The sequence below is a fragment of the Engystomops pustulosus genome, chromosome 1 (genome assembly GCF_040894005.1).
Source record: "Engystomops pustulosus chromosome 1, aEngPut4.maternal, whole genome shotgun sequence".
Classification (NCBI taxonomy): Eukaryota; Metazoa; Chordata; class Amphibia; order Anura; family Leptodactylidae; genus Engystomops; species Engystomops pustulosus.
Window position 1 is genome coordinate 85,259,530 of NC_092411.1, and position 24,130 is coordinate 85,283,659.

The following is a 24,130-nucleotide window of genomic DNA, read 5'->3' on the forward strand; positions in this document are numbered from 1 at the left end:
AAAGTTGTTGATCTCTGTCAGGCCAGTGCAGGGAAGCGACAGATTCATGATTTCTGTTGCACATTCTTAATGAATCTGGTGCACTGAACATTATACACAGACAGAGCACTTTTAGTGCAGCTTTCCATCATTCTTAGTAAATGTGCCCCAGTGTATTTGTATAACTGGCATGGTAATGATGCAGCTGGCATATGCATAGTTAATATGGTCAACACATGCCTGTAACACATCACTGTCTATTAGTTTTTTCATACCTCCACTTTGCTAATTAACTCCAACATTTGCATTTTTATCCTAAAAAACCCTTATGCAGTCTCTTTTAGCTTGTAAATTAATAATGACAGTAAGGTGACATTGAGGTTTTTTTTATAGATTCAGACTTTTGAATGCTAAGCTAGTGTAACATTGCATATTCCTTTATACATTTCCAGAAATAAGATTTCAAGTTTTCACAGAAGTGGTGAACATAGGGAACACATCATTTCATCATATAACAGCTGTAACCTATATTTAATATCACCTATATACTCATGCTGATAAGATGTATTGTGCAACTCTCTATACTATCTATAACTATATATATTGCAGCGCTGGGGACCTGCGTTCAAATCCCAGGGTCAACATCTGGTAAGAGTTTGTATGTTCTCTCCGTGTTCGCACTGGTTTCATCCGGGTCCTCCGGCTTCCTCCCACACCCCAAAACATACTGGTAGATTAGACTGTGTGGTAGTCATATATTAGTAGTAAAGTTTGATTGTCTGTAGGTAACACTTAGCAAATAGGGACCCAATGTATCAGCAAATAGCCTTGACTTTTAAGGGTGTTCCTGAGTTAAAAGTCAGGTAATCATGAGATATGTCATTAATACAAGCAGTCCCCGGGATATGTACAAGACAGATTCCATAGGTTTGTTCTTAAGTTGAATTTGTATGTAAGTCAAAACTGTATATTTGATAATTGTAGATCCAGACAAAAATGTTTTTTTCCCCAGTTACAATTTTAGTTTCAAAATTTTTGGCTGTAATGGCACCAAGGATTATCAATAAAGCTTCATTATAGACACTTTACAGCTGATCAGTGCAGTCTGGGACTAAAGAAAAGCATCCAGAGAGCTTCACCAGAGGTCACAGGGGCAGAGGGGGCCATCTTTAACTAGGGGTCGTCTCTGAGTCAGGTGTCCTTAAGTAGGGGACCGTCTGTAGATGATAGGTGCGGGCTGCAGCTCTGGGATCCATACCAATCTCAGGAACAGTAGTTTGCCATGCATGGACACCCATTCTTCATTTATGTTTATGGAAGCACCAAAAATAGCATATATAGTGTCGCGAACCAGTGAGAGGATCAGGACATGATTTATGGTTGTAAGCAGAACCAGGATCACTATGGCAAAGACAATACTATTCATGGGTCTTTGGAATGGTTCCTTCTATTGTACAGCTAACACAACAACAGTTGCTGCAGTAGAATAGGCTTCAACCCTACATTATGTGGACATAAAATCGTGTGAAAATGATAGGCTCCATATTAAGCAACAACAATATCTAGCCGTAGCAGCATTTAAATTATGTTTTGTGTTATAAAATAGTTACAATAATATTCAATAATATGTAAGTACAGGTCAAACTGTAAAACAGTTATTAAACACATAGGTCACACTATTTTGGGGTCCAAGTGTACAGACGTATATTATTGGCTTCAAATGAGAACAGTGTTTTTTTCTCTGACATGTACAAATGTTACAGTGAGTAAAGCTAAATAATTTTTTAATGTAGAATGCAGGGTCATGGAGTTCTAGTACTACACATATAGACCTTGGAAAAGTAGAAATATACTGTGCCCATTCTGGGGACAAGGAATAGAAAAAACATTTTGCAGAGATGCAGGACAGGAATAAACACACAAAAAATACATACATGAAAATGTCAGTTAAACAGCATTAACTTTTTTCATCCAGTCCAAAAAAAGTTAATAGGTTTCCAATGAAATAGTAATTAAATTCTAATTTCCTTTAGACTGAAAAGTAGGTACTTGTCTAGCCGACTCCTGGGACATAGCAGCAATCCCTTGAAGTGGTTATACTTAAGACTGAAAGCTGCGGAGAAAGACGTAGGCTCTCTAAGCGGTGACAGGTTGATAAACTGCCTATTTATTACTAGTAAATAAAGAACACTGGGCTGTAATATGGAAAACGTCTCTCCCTTGTGGTTATGGGATATATTCAGTGCAGTGTTTCACACTCTTTAGGCGTAAGTGTCCACAGTTAAAAACATTTTTTTCTCCTTCTCAATTATGGACTTAAAATAGTTATATAGACTATCCTTAGTCCAGGTGAACAATTTGAGATTGGTAGAGTCAACCAGGTAAGGTGGTGAACAAATGGCCTGTCTGAGGCTCAGTCCCATCCTAGCAGAGCAGTTTCTTCATTTTACAAGTCTTGGGCAACCCGTTTCACACATTATAGATGTTTCTGCCTCAAAATAGTATGACGATACAATAAATCATACATTTTAATCACAGGTTGTTGTATAGATTTTTTCACATGCAATAGACTTGTATCAGAAATTTCTGTGGCTGAAAATCAATTCTATTCATGGGATTGTATGTCTTGTAAGCTCTTTTCACATAGATATTTGGATATACCCTTATAGATATATAATTTAATACGTTTTCATTAGCAGACTATTCATAGTGTTCTAAATCCATAGGGTAAGTTAGAAATGTCCTGTTACACAGGCCCAAGACACATTTCCCTTTCCACAGCACCACTAACAAGTGTCTGATTTCTAGGATTCAAACAGCTGGGGTCTGCAGTGAACCAGAACCAGAACAACCACGTCCAGGAATTCCAAAAGATGAGAATGTAGCCGAGGTCCTAGATTCGAGCCTAAGCTCCATTCTATCTGGAATTCAACAGAGAACTTTCGGTCCCTCATTATCTCAATTGCTTGGGGGCCCAGTGCTTTTATCCTCTGATCTGACACTTATCCCAATAGCTGAAACCTCAGGGCAAAAGATTAGTCCAGGAGGCTGCACACAACTTTACCACATAGGTATCTTTCAGCAGCTCACATGATTTAACGATGCAGCTAAATGCCAAGTTCTTAAAACAGGGTCTTAAAATATGAATATGATATCAGTATCCCAAATCTATATGTATTGTTAAAACAGAATTTAAAAAATACATATTTTGTAACAAGACAGTTGCTCTTTTTCATGGTTTTTTGTTGTCCGACAAAAGTATGTATGGCAATGGCTTCAAATATTTTTCCCTTTAGATCTTATATATATTATTTGATTTCATATCATAGCATATCAAACTCCTGCTTCAACCCTCAGATATTTCTTGTCATCTCTAAAATGGACAATGACCAAGATTTTACTGGCACTTCTCATCAATATTTAATAGCAAAATGATCAGATCCTTGTGATTGATGAGGGAGGAGGGGGTCATATTTCAACAATTTGTGGATATAATGTACTAAATAGTGCATTATTATATCAGCATGTCAGCAGTATCGGACAACACCTAAAGCATTGCACAGGAAGCATTGCATAGGAACAGTATGAGGAATAGTGCTCTCAGAAGCAGGAGACTGGAGCAGGTTACATTACTTCTGCAATGTTTGAATTCCCACATTGCCTAAAGTATGCACAAAAAACAGATGGCTTTGATGGCATTTGATGGCACCAAAGGAGAGGAAGATGGTGGTTAGTAATAATAATTCCTTTATTTATATAGTGCACACAGATTACGCAACGCTGCACACAGCTTGCCAAATCAGTCCCTGTCCCCATGGGGCTCACAATCTAATCAACCTACCAGTATGTTTTGAAGTGTGGGAGGAAACCAGAGGCCCTGGAGGACACCCACGCAAACATGGAGAAAAAATACAAACTCTTTTCAGATGTTGACCTGGGACTTGAACCCAGGTCCCCAGTTTTACTACAGAATGCAGTGGTAGCCATAATGGTTAAGAGTGCCAAGAATTTTAAATAAATTGCCTACAATTATCACCAGTAGTGATGAGCAGACCGGTTAAAATTTGAGTACAGACGAATCAGGTTAACCCATTTTTTAAATCATAACATAAGCCACTGGTGCGGCATTTAAACTGCTGCGGTCATGTACAGTGGCACTAACATGCTGGCAGCCCTGTGCTTTCCCATTTTTTGGAGGGTCATCGCTCCCAATAAGGTAATGAATTGTCATTTCCTTTAACCTAGTTGAGTTGTTCTTGCCACAATTTGGTTTACATGCCAGCATGGAACTGTATACGAATCCTACTTCTACAAAACTGAACTGACAGTCTAAAATTATAAATAGGAAATTTCACAAGATAAACTTCATCTATTGGATTATAGGCAGCTAAAATAGGTTATTAAAGTTACTTAGCACATACTTTATCTTTAACTTAAATATAGGACACACTCCAGCACCAAGAATATATATTATTATATACCTGAAAAGATCCTGTAAACAAGAGCCATAATACCACTACATATAACAAAAAATAATTATTTCAGAAACATATCTTACCTGCATTCATTCCAATTAGGAATCTCCCAACAATCAAAAGTTCAAATAATCCAGCTGGCCGCGCCACTCCCATGAAGAGAGCAGCAAGAATGGCTACAACATTATTCACCAATAAAGTCTGTTTTCTGTAATACAAATGAGCAGACAATGTAGACATGCAGGAGGTCAGCATCTATCTAAAAGTTATTAAATTCATTATATTCAGGGTGGAATATTTATCACCATAATGTCTGGTGTCTTGTACCAACTTTGAGACTTAAAGAAAATCTACCTTCAAAATCAAGTATGATAAACCAGGGACACTGAGGTTCCAAGCAACATGTCCACAAATGGCGTCCATCTATGGCTCACGGCTGCCATAGATGTGCACTGTGCAGCTGCTCTGCTCCCTATGCTTAGGTGTACATTGAGCATGATTCATAGATCCATTTACCGTGACTGTGGTAATCTTCTTATATTTGTTATCCATGGTGAAATTGCTTGTGATATTCCTTTACACCCGGCAGGGACTCATAGGAAACCTCTGAATGGGGCCCTTTCCTGCTTAAATATATATGAACATACATACATTTATACACTATTACACACATATAGAGCATATATACATCACACACCGACAGTGCCATATACTGACATACAGCATATATACACACATACAGTATATACACATCATAGATAAACATATAGTATAAGCCGAGACCCCAAATTTTAACATAAAAAAACTGGAAATAGCAATCCAGCCCCTGTAGTATACAGCCAGCCAGCCCCCTGTTGTATATACCCATCCAGCCCCCTGTAGCAAATAGCCTGCCAGCCCCTGTAGCATATAGCCTGACAGCCGCTGTAGTATATAGCCCTCCCCCTGTAGTAGATAGCCAGCCACCTGTAGTAGATAGCCAGCCAGCCACCTGTAGTAGATAGCCAGCCAGTCACCTGTAGTAGATAGCCAGCCAGCCCTGTGTTGTAGATAGCCAGCCATCCCCCCAGTCCCCTGTAGTAGATAGCCTGCCCTTAAAAAAAATAAACTCGGTACTCACCATTCCGACGGTCCAGGCACCTCCTTTTTTATCTTCATGTGCACGGCAGGTCCGCGGCAGCTCCGTGGTCAGTGCCTCTTCTTTCTTCAGCCCGGCACCAGGACCGCGACAGGCTCCATGCACATGGCCTGGCTGGCGCACAACTGTGATGTAAGCCACTACTGACATCACAGAGTGCGCCGGCTGAGCTGTGCGCACGGAGCCGTCGCGGTCCTGGCACCAGTCTGAAGAAAGAAGAGGTGCTGACCACAGAGCAGCCGCAGACCTGCTGCACACATGAAGATAAAAGAGGAGCTTCTCGGGCTGTTGGAATGGTGAGTACTATATACTGAGTATAAGCCGAGTGGGGAATTTTCAGCACAAAAATTATGCTGAAAAACTTGGCTTATACTCGAGTATATAGGATATGTTATATACATATTACACTGCACAATGTATATAAAGGTGCACCTAATCCATTCTTTAGTGTCAGGTTGGATTATAGAGTCCTCTGACACTATGGGCCCAATAGCGGCTGCTATTGCTGCTACCCCTGTAGTTACGCCCCTGGAGTTTGGATATAATGGGTCCCATTATTTCCAAACTCTTATGGTGTAGAGCAGGGGTCAGGAGAGAGCCATGAACGCCACATATTTTAAAATGTTATTCCGTAAGAGCCGTACCATATGCACATGCTCCCCAGTAGATAGGTAGTCCCAGTGTCACGGGTACCCCTGCGATCTAGGTCTCAGATTGTAGGCACACCCGTGGCCCCTCTCAGTGGCAGCGCCCCTTTCCGAGCACACTAAACCCACCAATTTCCGGCTCCAGTCCCGGCTGGCCAGCATGCGGGCACCGGCACTCGCAGATTTAAATGGCCAGAGCGCTGCTGATTGCCGCTGCCCACTTCCCAGGTTCCTAGATAGGTAACCACAGCACACGCCCCCAGTATATAGGTAGCCACAGCACATTCTCCCATTAGATAGGTAGCCCCAGCACATACTCCCAGTAGATAGGTAGCCACAGCACATACTCCTAGTAGATAGGTAGCCACAGCACATACTCCCAGTAGATAGGTAGCCACAGCACATACACCCAGCAGATAGGTAGCCACAGCACATACTCCCAGCAGATAGGTAGCCACAGCACATACTCCCAGCAGATAGGTAGCCACAGCACATACTCCCAGTAGATAGGTAGCCACAGCACATGTCCCCAAGTAGATAGGTAGCCACAACACATGCCCCCCAGTAGTCACAGAAAAAAAAAAATTCACTTACCAGCGCTCCCTGCAGCCAGCTTCTCATCGCTCCCACGCTCTTCTCTTTGATCCAGGCGATGGCGCCTGGATAGTACAAAGGACGTAGGCAGCGGTAACATAGCTGCCTGTGTCCGGTGATCAGTCTAAGAGACACACAGCAGCCATCACTATTTATTAGTGATCTGTCTGAGAGCCAGATGCAGCCAACAAAAGAGCCATATCTGGCTCCCGAGCCATAGGTTCCCTACCCCTGGTGTAGAGTAATATCACAAGCAATTCTATTGGCTGTTTTACAACAGTTCTTCATGAGACAACCATGGAAATTCCCAATGAAGACATCATAACGTACACATCTAGAGTGTTGAGTAGATTGGTTATTGTTGGAATCTACTTTCATACCTACACAAATTCTGTAAACTGTAATATATACCAGTAGACTGTCAGCATTACTTAATTCTTTAGGCTTGGTTCACATGGGTGCTTCTATGTTAATGTTTATGTCCCATTAGAGAGAGTCAGTAGCACAGGGGATTAGAAAAGACAGCTGCACCACAGTTGTCTCAATTAGAGAGGCCATTGGCTGTCACTTTTATCGAAGGCCATGATGGGAATAATGTTTTTTTAATATACAAGATTATTAGTGCTTGTTCCTAAAATGCATAGGGTCGCTCTTGTAGCAAAGACAAATTTTTGACATTCTATTACATCACCATTAATTGGAATAATTGTGGTGTCACTGCGGTTAATGTGGATACTGTGGCACCTGGTTTTGCTATTTAGTGCACAATGTATGTGCACCTCTGTTTATGTTAAAAAGGAGCTGTCTACTTACCGGCCAAGCTTTACAGCTGCATGCCCACCTATAAAGGTCCCAACAAGTCCTCCAACTGTGAACACTGAAGCAATTACTGACCAGATGAGTGTTAGTAGATCTTCATGTAATTGTGAGTGATAGCGTGAGTACCAGGTTTCATTAATGAACTTCTGTACATGCTGTAAGGAAGTAAAACGCAAGTAAAATATTCTGATTGACATCAGCACCCCTTTTTTTATATAGACATACAGACTCACAAGGTCCCAGTAAGAAAAAGCTGCGTCCTCTCCTGTTCACTTGTAGCCATTTGTTTACAGTGGCACAGAAGCAGCACTCAGACCAGCTTCCAGCTGGACATTGTGGCCGGCCACGCCCACCTGTCCATATATCTCTATAGGGCGTCTATCTTTAGTCACTAGGTATTTTTGATCATATTTATATTGATGTAATCAGTAATCAGTGTCATTATTCAGCTCAGTTCTCCATGTAATGGGCAAGCTGTGTTACTGCAGCTAAACTCCCAAGTTTTTATGTTCAACATATTTTTTAATTCAAGTCACCATTTTAATAAAATCTATCATAGTAATAAACTGAAGTTTGCTAATTATCTATGTAGAAATCTCCCCATTTACTGCACATGAGAGATAGGATTGCACCTCTACAGAAAACACTTTTTATTACATGAACTACAGTCAAGGAATTATAAACAACTCATCCATGCTTAGTATATACAGAGAAAGCTCATTGGGGACAATGACTGATTTAGCAAGCTCTGTGCAGCAATGCACAATCTGCATAGAATATAAAAATGAAGAATTATTATTATTTATTATTATTATAAAGCTCTCCATAGACCCCAGTGAGTCAGCTCCAGATCATTTATGCCTTCGGCCATCCATCTAAACATTGATAACCTTAACTAAATAAATTATAAATATTAGACAGAATTGCTAAATATACCTATAAATCTTTAATACATGAAAATTAAGGTTAATTTATGTTCTGGATTTAAACATTATTATAAAAATATTTTGATTATTAATTATTCTATCAAACCATTTTATTTTTTTGACACAGTGGGGCTTATTTACTAAGGGTCCGTGGCTGCACTTTTGTAGTTTTTTCTGATGTTTTGGGGATTTGTGCCGCCTGGGCAGGTATTCAACTGGGGATTGTGTCGCACGTGATCGGATTGTGGCGCGGCTGCACTGGCTTTCATGTGAAAGAAATCGGGTGATGGGGTGGTGCGGACTGAGCGAACTTTAGTGAACGCATTTTAGTGAACTCCACAGACCAGGTAAATAAATTTGCCCCAGTGTTTCCTATACACAGTCTGAGATAGAAGTAAGCTTCCGTGTTTTTTGGTATTTGCACAAAGGATGGTGACGTGGATGAAAGATCTGTTATATATATTTACTGAGGTCATATGATCAATCCCATGATCAAAGGCAGAAAGCTACATTGTTGTCATTCCAACATAGGGATCTTTGAGAGTGGAATCCATCCCAATGGGTTTCTGTAATCTCGTGGCCATTAGTTCCCTGTATCCATACATCACAAGTATAGTGCCCCAAGGCACAGTATGATATATTATAACTACAAAGACCACATTTGTTAGTATCGGATCTATGATGTGTATTTGACTAAACAATTGAATTAAACTATTATTTTTAGATTATCTTTCACAAATTAATAATTACACATGTTTTACATAGCTTAAAAGATTTTACTTACTGTGGTAGGTGCATTTATAACTGATAAATTATATCCATATTGAAACGCCCCTCCAATCCCTACAGCACAGACAGCCCAAAAAAGTTTCTTTGTTGGGATCTATAGAAACATAAACATAATTTTATGTACAATTAATTATAATAACATCAAGTAAATTATTGCAAGACCAAGATCAGCAACCAGCCTCCATAATCTAAAGCACGGTATGATTCAAGCAAATGAAAGTTAAAGGTAATCTGCAAGGAGGTCATGATTCCTAAACTATTGAAATTATGCCAACAACACTATGCATATGTGTGTTACAAATTTTCTCTTATTTCTTTTCTTTTTCATATTTATGTGGAATTCAGAAATTTAAATGAATTGGGAACAGGTACACTAATCATCTAGAAGGCTTCTGCTGACACCAGTATCATGCACCAATCAGTTGTCGTGACTGCCTCGTGGCATAAGAACAGATAAAGTAGAAGCTGACAAAAGTATCCATTGTCCATAGAGCAACCACTACTATACAATGAATAAAGCCCTCTGTTTCCTGCTGAGTCCATTATTTAGGTTCTGGAACACTGGGACAACCAAAATAACAGATTTGTGCAGGGTGCAGTTGTTGAATCCATATTGATCATATACTGAGAATAGAACATGATGATGAGAAAAGAATTTGGGACCAGAACAACCCACCTAGATTGGCTAGATTAATATGTCTCTCTATGTACACATATAGGGAGATTTATGAATCTAGTTAAGCCAGGCAGGGAGAAGCCAGCATTGAACTACCCAATCACTAGCTTCTGTGTTCCCAGTGCAACATCCCTCACCGGGGCTTAGCCTTTTCTTGTTGGCCTGGAGGCAGCCGGGGCACAGAATACCAGAGTGGCTGGCCTATGCGGCCTAGGCATGCTGTGGTCATGGTGCTTAGTACAGGGACCAGAGGGCTGACCTACAGCCTGGCAGGTCTCCAGCAGGTGGTGTGTGTAAGAAATTTGTAGGGAGAGGCTGATGCAGTGTTTTTTTTTACCTTGGGCAACCCCTGAGGTCTGTAGGATGAATCCCTGGGTGATGGATGGGGAAGCCCATGGTGGTAAGCATCCTCGATCCAGGCATCAGATGGAGGCTACGATGAGCAAATCAACCTAGCAATGGCCAAACACGATGAAACAGCAGCATTCTTGGATGCTGAAGTGGTCAGTTGGTCCACAGGAAAGGTACACACAGTCTGATAGCTGCAGGCTGGGCTGGTTCAGGTAGAACTGAGTCCAAGAAGTGGAAGCTGCAGTTCTAGGCTTACGTCTCCAGACTTGCCCTGTGTGCCAGGCAGTAGGCCTGAGGCACTAGAAGTTCCTGGGATGACTGGCTGTGGCAGCACTGAAGGTGTGCTGCTCTCTATGTCTCTTCACTGACACTGACTGATTGAACTGTGTGCTCTCACCCAGCAGGAGTTTTTTTTTACTCCCCCTGGTTCAGGTGGTAGCACTTCTCCAATCACACTCCAGCTTTCATAACAGACAGATCATTGGCTAATTACATACACCAATTAACTGTTGCCTTGCCAGGCAGCATCTACAACTGCAATTACACAATGGGGGTCATTTACTAAGGGCCCTTAGTCATTTACTAAGGGATTTTGGCGCACGTGAACGGATTGTGGCGCATTGGGTGGCGGCATGCACGTGACGGAAATGGGGGGGCGTGGCCGAACGAAAACCCGACGGATTCGGAAAAACCGCCGCATTTTTTTAAAAAAAAGTGTCGCAGAACTTGCACTTACCTTCACCAGGAATAGGCCGCTGAACTTCAGGGCATTCCAGCGGGCCTCTGGGAACTTCAGCGCAGCAGCGCCACCTGGTGGACGTCGGAGGAACTACCTTAGTGAATCCCGGCCGGACCCGAATCCACCGCAGAGAACGCGCCGCTGGATCGCAAATGGACCGGGTAAGTAAATCTGCCCCAATATCTCAGTTCTAGAAACTTCCTAGAGGGTTCATAACTCCCCTTAACAGCTCTTGACCTGGAGAGGGCGCTATTTACAAGTACCAGCCTGCCTATGCATTGAAAGGGGTGTTGAACCAGCTTGTTTGTAAAATATGTTTTTTTTTTCTGAATGCTACAGTCTTACGGAGTTAAACATTGATTTTTGTAAAGGAGGCATCATATAACCCTTTTATCAATTGAAACAGATCAGGGTTTCAGTTACATCTCTATTAAGAAATTCTGTCTTCCATTACTCCATGATGGCACTGCATACAGTACTATTGTCAAAGTGATGAAAAATTTTACATAACCAGAGTAAACATTGACTTCATCAATGCAGTCCTTCATATAACAGTATAGAGAGAAGGCATTTCTTTACAAAGCATGTCATTATATAATGTTGTCAAATAATCATGCATTGTGTAATAACTAAGTGTTTTGCTGTTCCTCTGTAATTGTAATAAAAACTTGAGAACAGGGATTTACAAATTAGAAAGGAAATGCATTTACACACTCTAATACTGCTGACAGTGCTGCCAGTAATAGATGGTAAAGGAACCTGCCTTTGATGAATAGTATACCCCATTGTGTTGTTATGCTTCTTAGGACCTTGCTTTTATGAAAAAATATGCAAATGAGCCTGGGGTCCATATATGCCAATGGAGCCTAAAGCCCCTCAGGCTCAATATTTTTTTGTGAAAATAAGCACCCACGAAGTTAAAGGGAGGGCAGATCCTGACAGAGATCACACATGAACATGTAAGTGTGCTTGGTTTACAATCCTTCATCCTGGTGGTAGATTCCCTTTATCTCCTATTTTTCCAATGCTTTGCAGGTTTCTTCTGATCAGCTAAGTACCATATGCAACTACTTTCTTTGTGTCAAGAACCAGGACAACAATATATATAATACTTTTGACCCTTTACAAGATATGTTATCAAATCAGACAACCTCTTTAATTGGTAAATATCTGATAGAAATTCCACAAACCTGGAGTGGACAAATTACAGGAAATCCGAGATAGATACGTGTTCACAGTAGTACACAGAAAACTGTCAAGCCAATAACAAACAAGGCTGTGACAGGGAAAGTGGGGTCACACTGGGAGATACACAGCACTGAGAGACAAACAACAGATACAAACAGACAAGCGGAGTTGGCCAGAACTGGGTTTAAACTAAGATGGCACCAAAGGATCAGAATCAAAAAGCTATAGAATGGTCGATTAAACATAGTTGAAGTCCCATACACAGAATAACAAAAAAAAAGAATAGTAAAAGCAAAGGCAAGGAAAAGGACTGCAATAACCATCACACTCTGAAGGCACCAACAGAATATAAAGGGAGTAATGGACACTGCCCCCAGCGCTGACTGGTTCAGCCATCCATTACTCAAGTCACAGCTGCATACAAAACAAACTCAAACTCACACCCAACTTTCCCTAAGGAAAGATCAGAAAGGTAGCTGTCAATCACAGGCAGCTCTAGGTGTGGTTTTCAAGCACAGAAGCCTGAAATCTGATCCCATTTAGAGCAAATAGCGAGTTCTGATAACAACAAAACAACTTGCAGTATGAAACATGTTAACTCAATGCAAGAGTTAATTGAGGATGGAAAACCCATGGAAAAACCTAGTGAAAAGTCATTTAAAAGAACATCTCTCCAAATAACATTAAAGCCAGTTGGACTTATAAAAGTAGCGACAGGCATTTTTGTTTGTCATTAGTTAAGAAAATCCATTCCCTTTGGATCAATGGAAAAATTCACACAAGTGTTCTCAATTTAGGTTTAGGATATTTACAGCAAGTTGGATAAATCCTCAATATGCTGGCACTTCTGGCAAAATACCTGGGGTCCATTTGATGATAAAAGAAGAAAAGTGTGGAATGTGTATCTTCCTTATATCCCCCGCATGGAATATTTCCTTTCCACTGGACCATAAACCAGGGGCATATCTAGAGGGGGTGCAGATGCTGTGATTACACCCAGGCTAAGGTTGGTACACAGCGGCTTAAAGTAACATCTCTAACCATAATGCAATCAAATGCATTAAAATGATCTCAATTATTTCACATTCTTCACTTAAATAAGGTAGAAGAAAAGTACTGTTTTGTACACACTTCTTCTCTTTGGTCTCTGAAGGCCTTACATGTAGAGATGGATACAGGCTTTATTATGTAGCAAAAAAACAACACTTTCATTTGCATGTATCTGTTATAAGATTGCTCTTTAATGATGAAGCAAAAGCTTCATTTTTATAACTGGTGATGACTATCACATGCCTGGATATTATAACACAACTGTATTCAAAATTACTGTAAAGATCACTCTCTGTAAATAAACTTCAGCAAGATATCCTCATAAATCCAAGATAATCAAATGAACACAGTTTTGGTAAATAACACTATCATTATCTCAGACTGTGAAAAATGCTATTTTTTTAATTCCAGGATTGTAGCTGGACTTGTAGCACTGGATGCGTCTATTTAAACTGCTGTGTTCTTTGACCTCTGCATTCAAATTGCTCCCTCTCCATGCTCATACTCTCTACTATAATACCTAACCAGAAGCCTGGTACAGTGCTTTCTTAGAGCAGAGGGGATGGACTGTGCTGTCACATAACACACCCAGACACATTAATATTTTGTCACCCATTTGTTTGGATGTGCACTGTTACTACCTGCAGTACAGATTCACACTGCCTCACATAAAAGGGAACCTACCACCACATATTTACCTATAAAGATAGATTGGGTGGTAGGTACATCTAAAGGAAGTGAGGATAGCCCTTTTAAGGGCCATATAGCTTGTTAAGCAAAAAGAAAGCTCTAAAACAACTCTGTATACAAAAAATAAAAATGTTATGCCTTAGAACATGGCGATGAGAAATCAAATCAATTACTCAATAAATGCATTCTATATTCTGCAAAAGACGTCAACCATTAAAAAGCTATATAAATGGGTTATCGTCGTAATCGTGGTGACCCATAAATTAAAGATAACAATAGCTAAAACCCCTAAACCAGAATTAATGATTTTCTTAACCCCACCAAGAAAGAGTTAATACAATCTTATCAATTTGCTAATTAAACCTCCTAAATGATGTACTGTATATACTCGAGTATAAGCCGACCCAAGTATAAGCCGAGGCCCCTAATTTTACCTCAAAAACCTGGTAAAACGTATCTTTTTTTTACTTGAGTATAAGCTGAGTTTGAGTTTTCAGCACATTTTTTGTGCTGAAAAACTAGGCTTATACTTGAGTATATATGGTACTTGAAAAGTGCCTCTCATACTGGAAAATATAAGCCCATGCAGCAATTTACTGTAGAAGGCTCATGTGACATCAACACTGAGCGTCTGTATCAGGGCTACAGCACTGGGCATACCTGGGCAAGTGGCGGGACCCAGAGTTGCTGGGGAAGCCCACATAATGCTGTACATAAGGAATCCATGAGGGTGAGGGGGGCTGTATCTAATGAATCCATAGGGGGTGAGGAGGGCTATACATAAAATAATCATGAGGGCAATGTATATAAAATAACTATATAAAATAACCATGAGGGTGATGTTTGTGAAGATAAACTAGGGAATATTTTAGGGAACATGGGACTGTTTTAGTTTCTGAAGAGCAAAATTATAAAATGAAATATCCATGTCTGTAAAAGTTAAACTTTAGCCTCCTCTCCTGCTGTATACAGACTTCATAACTGGTTTCAGACAAACTGTTTACTTAATGGGGTATGAAGAGGGGGAGAATATAGGACAAATGAGATTTTTTTATTTAATAATTTGTAATATTATATAATATCAACTCAACTACTGATTTCTGCATTCAAAAAAATAGCGTGGTCTCATCTGAGTGTCTTAGTTAGGTGTCACGTCTACGCCTGCTGTCTCCTCTATCCATGCTGGTAGGATTAGGAGACACTGAGTTTTGTGCAATCCTGCAGTCTGAACTAGGTTCTATGGCTGTCTGACCTGATGTCAGCCACACCCCTCACTGATTTTGTCTTGCAAAAGTTAACACTGGACCTGTAATTGCTTGCTCCTTCCACCTGTGGCAGGGCCTACGTACCCTATAAGCTTCCAGTTTAGCCTGGACTCCTTGCTGGTCAAACTGCTATCTTGCTGTGTTCACTGGCTCTCTTCTATTCTCTAGTTTCTGGTTTTTGATCTTTTGCCTGTACTACTCTATTTGGATTGCGATTTGGTTATTGTTATTTCCCACTGTTGCCGACTCGGATTGTATTGCACTGTTGCCGACTTCGCCTTATTGTGTTTTTCTGTCTGTATTGTTACATTTTCACACCTTACCCAGGGAGGGAACGTCGCCCAGTTATTGGCCTCCGTTAAAAGGGGACCCAATAAGTAGGTAGGGAAAGATTGGGGGTCTCAGTGCCAGGGCTCACTGTCCTTGTTTGTGTCCTGCCATTACATTAGGTGTCTAATCTAAGATCAAAATGTTTTGTAATGTCTATAACAACCCTATTTTAATGTCGTACCTATATGTATATTGTTTGTGTTGGCATTATCCCAGCATGCCACCATGGCTACTCGTGTACCATCACCCTTCCATTCATGAAACTGGTAAAGGTCTTGCCCAATTATGCCATCTATGACTAGAAACATTTAATTGTAAATCAAGACCATAGCAGTAAAAGCAAAATAACAAAAAATTTAAGTGAATGACTGCACCAAATGATATTATTTCTGGTGCCATATTTTTGACTGTGCTAGGTTCTGATACTGTATATTTCGGTACTATGCTTTGGTCTGGTATTAAGCTTAGTTCTGTTGCCGTATGTAAGTTCTGTGTGTGATTCCAGCACTATATTGGTTATTGAGCATTGAGCTTGTCTCTGTTGTCTCTTGCACCCTGCTGAGCATCACATGTTGGCTGGATGTGGTGATGGGAAAATGCCATTTTGCCCTGGTATCTGATAACAGATAAGAGTATGGCAGGCTAGTCAAAACATTTCCTTCAGCACAATTTTGCAACAAAATACCCATTAATTAAAGTAGCCAGCTTATTAATGAAATCTTTATACATTCAAGAAGAATGTTATCAAATCATCTGATTCTTCAAAGCAACAAGCAAAAAGCATTAGCCCTGAGGTCAACCAATTTTCCATGTAGTTAGTCATACGTGTTATAATTTAAAGCAATTAACCCCAAATTTCAGTCTCATTTCAAGAATAGAAAGTAATGGCTGCAAACTTCTCTGATTATGCTTTTGGTTATTAAAAAAATAACAGAGGGGCGAAAAGGTTTGTATACCACCTTGTTTCTATTGTTCTATTGTTTTCTTACTTATTCAGCTTTCTATGGAAATTAGTGACTATGATTATACACAGAGCATTAAGAGATGACATTGTGTGCTTGATTAGGCCCAGAGCCATCACCTTTTCCAACTAACCCCCTCCTATCATTTTGCCAGGTCTGATAGGGACAGGACAAAGCAATATCTAGCTCCCCCCTTTTACAGCGTGCACTGATAAAAGGCTTTGCTACATAAATGACTACACTTTGATCAGAGCTTTTGCTGACCATTAGGAATGCAGCAGTGGTCAACCAGTAAACTGCTACAGCTTTTACTCAGAGCAGAGGGTAGGGACTATGGAGAAGTTCAAAACTCAGAGTCAAAAGCAGAGACGTTTAAGCACTTTTTCCCCCAATGCAACTGGAGTATATATAGATCCATTTTACACAGTACTACAGCTATAAGCATACACGATGGTATGTTTAAATAGCTCTGACAGGCAACTACCTAACACTGTCCATAGCTATGCATGGCCAAACTGTTGACAAATTTGTCTTTAATATTGACACTATTAGATAAATACAAGAGCTCAGCTGCTATCATGGAATCCATATTTTGTTTTTTCTTTTAGTATCACGAGCCAGAGAAAGAACTTCCACAATTGGAGACCATTCAGCTACATTTATGGTGGCCAAACCCCCTTGAATAGTTTTTCGGTAGAAAACCCAATGAGCCAAAAGCTGTTTCACTCAAACTGTACCTCAAACTCAACCTCTACCACCTCAACCATGAAAACAAATCCAACATTTGTAAAGCGTTAGGGAATTTGATGGCACTATACACTCACTGGCCAATTTATTAGGTACACCATGCTAGTAACGGGTTGGACCCCCTTTTGTCTTCAGAACTGCCTCAATTCTTCATGGCATAGATTCAACAAGGTGCTGAAAGCATTCCTCAGAGATTTTGGTCCATATTGACATGATGGCATCACACAGTTGCCGCAGATTTGTCGGCTGCACATCCATGATGCGAATCTCCCGTTTCACCACATCCCAAAGATGCTCTATTGGATTGAGATCTGGTGACTGTGGAGGCCATTTGAGTACAGTGACCTCATTGTCATGTTCAAGAAACCAGTCTGAGATGATTCCAGCTTTATGACATGGCGCATTATCCTGCTGAAAGTAGCCATCAGATGTTGGGTACATTGTGGTCATAAAGGGATGGACATGGTCAGCAACAATACTCAGGTAGGCTGTGGCGTTGCAACGATGCTCAATTGGTACCAAGGGGCCCAAAGAGTGCCAAGAAAATATTCCCCACACCATGACACCACCACCACCAGCCTGAACCGTTGATACAAGGCAGGATGGATCCATGCTTTCATGTTGTTGACGCCAAATTCTGACCCTACAATCCGAATGTCGCAGCAGAAATCGAGACTCATCAGATCAGGCAACGTTTTTCCAATCTTCTACTGTCCAATTTTGATGAGCTTTTGCAAATTGTAGCCCCAGTTTCCTGTTCTTAGCTGAAAAGAGTGGCACCCGGTGTGGTCTTCTGCTGCTGTAGCCCATCTGCCTCAAAGTTCGACGTACTGTGCATTCAGAGATGCTCTTCTGCATACCTTGGTTGTAACGGGTAGCAATTTGAGTCACTGTTGCCTTTCTATCAGCTCGAACCAGTCTGCCCATTCTCCTCTGACCTCTGGCATCAACAAGGCATTTCCGCCCACAGAACTGCCGCTCACTGGATGTTTTTTCTTTTTAGGACCATTCTCTGTAAACCCTAGAGATGGTTTTGCATGAAAATCCCAGTAGATCAGCAGTTTCTGAAATACTCAGACCAGCCTTCTGGCACCAACAACCATGCCACGTTCAAAGGCACGCAAATCACCTTTCTTCCCCATACTGATGCTCGGTTTGAACAGGAGATTGTCTTGACCATGTCTACATGCCTACATGCACTGAGTTGCCGCCATGTGATTGGCTGATTAAAAATTAAGAGTTAACGAGCAGTTGGACAGGTGTACCTAATAAAGTGGCCGGTGAGTGTATAAATAAAGATTATTATTATAACATGCCCTAGCCTTCTTCTTTAATGGTATTCTGATTTGTAAAGTTCTACAGAATATAGCAACAATGAAGATATAAATAAAAATATTATCCGACATGAAATGAGAGTTGATGCCCCAACTAAACATATGATAGTTGTTCAGCCCATCTGATATCAACAACTTCAAATGACTTTATCAAGGTGGGAGAATGAAGGGTTAAATATATATACTATGTTCCAAATTATTATGCAACTGATATGCATCTCTGATTTTTCTAAATGGTGTATGCAAATGAAAGTCAAATAGAGTATAAATCGAACTTTATTGAACAAACCGCCCAATGATAACAGTATATTCTTCAAAATTTTTAACAACTCAAAATGTGCAGATCCAAATTATTATGCACAGCAGAGTTTCAAAACATTTTATATGTTGTAAAGAACTGAAAATGGTAACTTGTAGAATTTGCTGGATTACTGTAAGGAAGCAGCTACTAAAATGCCATTACAAATCAGCAAACAGATATTTGAAGCTGCTGGTGCCGCTGGAGTCCCGCAAACCTCATGGTGTAGGATCCTTCAAAGACTTGATGTGGTTTATAAACCTACTATGCGGCCACCCCTAATCAGTGCTCACAAGCAGAAATGGTTGCAGTGGGCCCAGACAAACATTAAAGGGGTTTTCTCATCTGGGCACTCACATTCAGTTTCATTAATCTGCCATATGTAAACATTTCTTCAATTAGATGTTATTAAATAAAATGTTCCTGTGTGAAGATAATTTCTCATAAATGTAGCCATGTTGTCCCTTAGAAACGAGATTGCTTCCTCGGATACGGCCACCTCTGATGGATTGAGTGCACAAAGAAACAAAAGGTTATTGTATATGAAATGTCAGGGAGTTACTACATGTCGCACAGCCACCCTGTGGTAATGATTGCTGAATCCAGGTGGTCAGGCAGGACTCTATGGTGCAAGTCTAACCACCACTGCCAGAGTGTGACGTGGTCGTATCCAAGGAAGCTATCTGGTTTCTAAGGGACAACATGGCTACATTTATGAGAAATTATCTTCACACAGGAATATTTTTTTAATTAACATCCAATTGAAGAAATGTTTACAAAAGGCAAATGAATTTAATTTAAGGCTAATTTTCAAACAGTCTTGTATACTGAGTGCCATGCAACTCTGGATGGTCCTGATGGATGAAGTAGTGGATGGTTGGTGGATGGCAACCATGTCCCAACAAGGCTGCGACATCAGCAAGGAGGTGGCAGAGTCATGTTTTTGGGGCCGGAATCATGAGGAGAATGCTGGTAGGGTTCCTGAAGATGTGAGAATGACCACAACAAAGTATATAGAGTTTCTGACTGGCAAATTTCTTACCATTTTACATGGTACAAATAGAGGAATCGTGCCTTCCGGAGCAAAATCATCTTCATGCAAGACAATGCTCCATCTCATGCTGCAAAGATACCTCTATATCATTGGCTGCTATGTGCATAAAAGGAGAGAATCTCATGGTGTGGCTACCATCTTCAACTGACCACAACCCTATATAGAGAACCTTTAGAGTATTGTCAAGCAAAAGATCTATGAGGGTGGGAGGGAGTTCACATCAAAACAGAAGCTCTGGGAGGCAATTCTGACAAGTGAAGAAATTCAAGCAGAAACTATCCAAAAATTCACAAGTTCAATGGATGCAAAAATTGTGAGGGTGATATCAAAGGGTCCTATGTTACCATGTTACCATGTAACTTGGCCTGTTTGGATGCTGCAAATTCAACAAATTACCATTTTCAGTTCTTTACAACCTATAAAATATGTTGAAACTCTGCTGTGCATAATATCTTAGAATTGTACATTTTCAGGGTTTTTCAAATTTTGAAGAATATACTGTTATCATTCGGAGGTTTGTTCAATAAAATTTGATTTATACTCAGAGATATAATTAGAGATAAATATCACTTTCATAATAAATTTGAATGTGATGTATATTGCTAAATAAAACCAAAAATGTTATCATGAAACAAAAACACTGCATTTGGCATAAAGCAAATATATGAAAACACAAACAATTATATTGCTGTAAAAGCAATCAATAATTCTGAATTTTATCAGAAATGCTTAACATTTTAGTAATAAAGAAGCAATTGAATAGTAATACACATCGTATCCCGAGGCCACCTCACTCCACTGATAAACTTGTGCTTGTGAAATTAAAGAAGTGTACAGGAGAGTAATCATATTATCTATACTTCCCAACAAAATATTAAAATCCTATAATAACCACTTAGTTATTAACCTGTTTTGGGCCCTGGAGGGGTTGCCCTACAAAAGAAACCTGACCACTTGTACTTACAACGATCAAGAGCAGGGGTTACTTTTGGTCCTGCCATGAATGATTATGAGCAGCCCTATAAAAGTGAATAAAGTCCGGGCAGAGAAGTGGACTGGCGCAACATTCTTTCAATTACACGGGGTCCTATTGGTTAAACAGCGATCTACATTCTATCTCCTATCCTCAAGATAGAACATACGTTTCAACCACTGGACAAGTCATTTTTCCCTTGTGGTGTCCCAGACTTTTCTTATTTTTCCATCAATTAACTAGTTTGTTTTTTAACTGTAAAAAAATTTTTGGCAGCAGCATTTACACCCCTTCTTGAGGTTGTATAGCTGTGAAAAAGCAGTAAGGTGGAGTGAAAGTGTCAAAAAGAAGCATAAATACAACTCTCGTCAATGTGTGACATACTTGTATACTATCAGGAGACAAGCTGAATGATGTTTCTAATTACCGAACATTATTTTTCTATATATTATAAGCAAGACATAAAACAATGTGTAGACTAATTGGAAATAGCAATGAAAAGTAAGTATATAACATTGTAAACCCCATCACAGGGGCTGATGTAAAAGGATTATCTGTATAGGATTAATGCTGTATAATACATAATGGAGAAACTATACCGACCGGCCAGGTAAAACAACATCATGTATGTATATATATACAGAAGTTCACTGGATCCTTGTAGATGTTGAATACTCACTATGCATGTGACAGACAAGTATAAGATATGTATGAAACTTTGTCTTACTCTAATTACAGCATTTACTCTAAATGGTTTCTCGTGAGCACACAACTTCCATTCATCCATCTACATTACAGAGAGGTACTGGTCACTTACCCCGCTTCTACTCCTCTTGTGTAATAAGGGCTGATATTCCACTGCTGTCCCCAACATTGCTGTTCCTCTAGCTAAACGAAGAAATGTCTCTGCCCTCCTCTCTCTTTCTCTCCCTTTCAATCAGTGAAAACAATATCCAGCATTATACCATCGGGATAGACCATGCAAATTAAAAAGGATCATGCAGACATAATTTAATACAAGCCGCTTTCACAGCTACAACCTACGCATGTCATTTTTAAGATCATTTGAGTCTATAGGATATATGGTTAATTAGTTCCAAAATCTTAAAACGTACCTTGAACAACTCCATCTTATTTAGCCTCGGATAGGGAGATTTTTACTCTTAACAGCACATGTGGAATTTTCATGTGACTAAGTGTGAAGACGTTTTTTCTTGTGTCTATTATTACACCCTGGCTGCTGTTTCAAAGTTCATGCAAAGAGATGCGAAGGAGCCAACTTTTTCATTATGCCCTCATAATTGTAGATTGGAGATCTTAGATAACAGTTGTATGGGGCTGACAATCACTTTGGCTGTATTCCCAAAGAAACAATTATATAAGTAAAGTGACGTGACATTGGGTTTTTATCATTTTGAGTTGTCTGTGCATTTTCTGACACTTGGTGGGCAAAGTGGGTACTTTGACTCTGCCCATGCAGGGACTCTGTTTATAGGAGCATTTTAGCACAGTACTCAAAACAATGTCCACTCTAGTATGGGGAGACTGAACCTACCTATGGAAATGTGGAGCCTCTATATAAGAAAACACTGGCTCTGCTTAAGGGGGCAGTAGCTTTCAATGGAGAACTGCAATTGTGTTTTGCTTATAATGGCACACAAGATTTGTATATAATGGCACTCTGACACTGTTTTTTGGAATTGCATTAAGGACTCAAGGGTAAACTTTGACTCTGCTTTATGAAATCATTTTGCACGGTTTATAGAACACTATGCTACTGCTCTAAGTACACTATAGCAATGCATGACACTGTTGCTCTTACTCTTCTGACATTTACAGAGCACTATGGCATTATTTATAAAATTTGGGGGAGGTAATGCATGTAATTAATGGGGGTATTGTATATTTTATAAAAATTGTGGAGTGTTCAATGTATTATAAATGCTAAAATATATTTTATAGACCTTATAGTATATATTGTAATATACTTAGGTGGTCAAAGTGTATGTTTCATTTTCATGTGTCATAATGTGATCAGTTGAGGTGTCATGGGGACAATGAGGGACAACATTTTCATTTAAGAGGTACTATAATGTATGCAATTTATTTTATTTGTAAGGGTATAGTTTAGATATATGCTGCAAAATCTAAATGATGGCTTGCAATATCCTGGAAGAATCATGTTTTTTTGGGCCAGATGGAGCAGATCTCCCTCTTCCTGTGAGTTGCTAGATATCATTTCTGGCTGTGCCTAATCAGTATTGTAGTCACTGACAAACCATATATTGTCTCCTCATGCCTGTAAGGCGGCCTTAATTGCCAAAGTCTCCATAAGAAGAACTCTTACTTCCTGACCCTAATAAAAAGCCTCTCACTCCACCAGTTCCTACACTGTACTGAAGAGACGCAACCACATTGAAACAGTGTTGTCTACAGATGGGAATCTATTCCTAACGGAATAGATAAACTTGTTGGTTTTAATTGTCATTAGGCTTCCTAAAAGTCATTCTTGATATTAAAAGTGGATGTTAAAGAGGCACGGTTTTCCTTGCCCCATCCTGTAAAACTTATTTGCATATTTCCCCAAAACCATCAAGTGTGTGAGACAACCGTATTATATGTAATGTCATCTACAGATTGTCAGTGGGACAAGTCTGCCTTTCAAATGTGAGCTGGTGGCATCGAATGGTGTTTTCAGTATTTTTTTATGTGGGATGTGGGTATGAGGTCATCAGGCTTTCACCATTAAACCTACCAGCAGATTGCCACAGAATGCTTCTCACTGTTTCCCATATTTATTATAAAAATCCATCACTCATATCTTTATTTAATCTTAAGTATCTGTCAGGATACTCAACGTGACACTAGGGATATGTTTCTATTTTTTAAAGTCTACCTCAGCTTTCTCTTCCCCTCTAAGGAATTTCTCTTCAGGGAATTACTGTGTCTTTCCTGAAGTAGCTGAGAGAGAGTTGGCAGTGTCTGTGACAGTGACTAAGCTGAATAGGACACAACCATTTTGATTCTTGTGAGTCAGCTGTCAAGCTGCCAGCTACATTTTTTTTAAATTGATTTAATAAAGATAAGAGTTATTGATTTTTATAAT

General features: G+C 39.8%; 1 protein-coding gene across 2 annotated transcripts in view; it reads right to left on the reverse strand.

Annotated features, from left to right (window-relative positions):
- LOC140077327 (solute carrier family 2, facilitated glucose transporter member 11-like) overlaps positions 1-22,227 on the reverse strand; it is a 36,137-nt gene extending 13,910 nt beyond the window's left edge. The window contains exons 1-4 of one of the 2 annotated variants that reach the window (XM_072124431.1): positions 21,842-21,943; positions 9,363-9,461; positions 7,647-7,807; positions 4,538-4,662 (exon numbers count right to left, since the gene is read on the reverse strand). In XM_072124431.1, coding sequence (XP_071980532.1) covers positions 4,538-4,662; positions 7,647-7,807; positions 9,363-9,461; positions 21,842-21,898 — 442 coding nt within the window. In that variant the 5' untranslated portion in view covers positions 21,899-21,943. Of the gene's footprint in view, positions 1-4,537; positions 4,663-7,646; positions 7,808-9,362; positions 9,462-21,841; positions 21,944-22,139 lie in introns of those variants that run through there. The other variant, XM_072124508.1, reaches the window with a different exon arrangement.
- Positions 22,228-24,130: the final 1,903 nt, after the last annotated feature.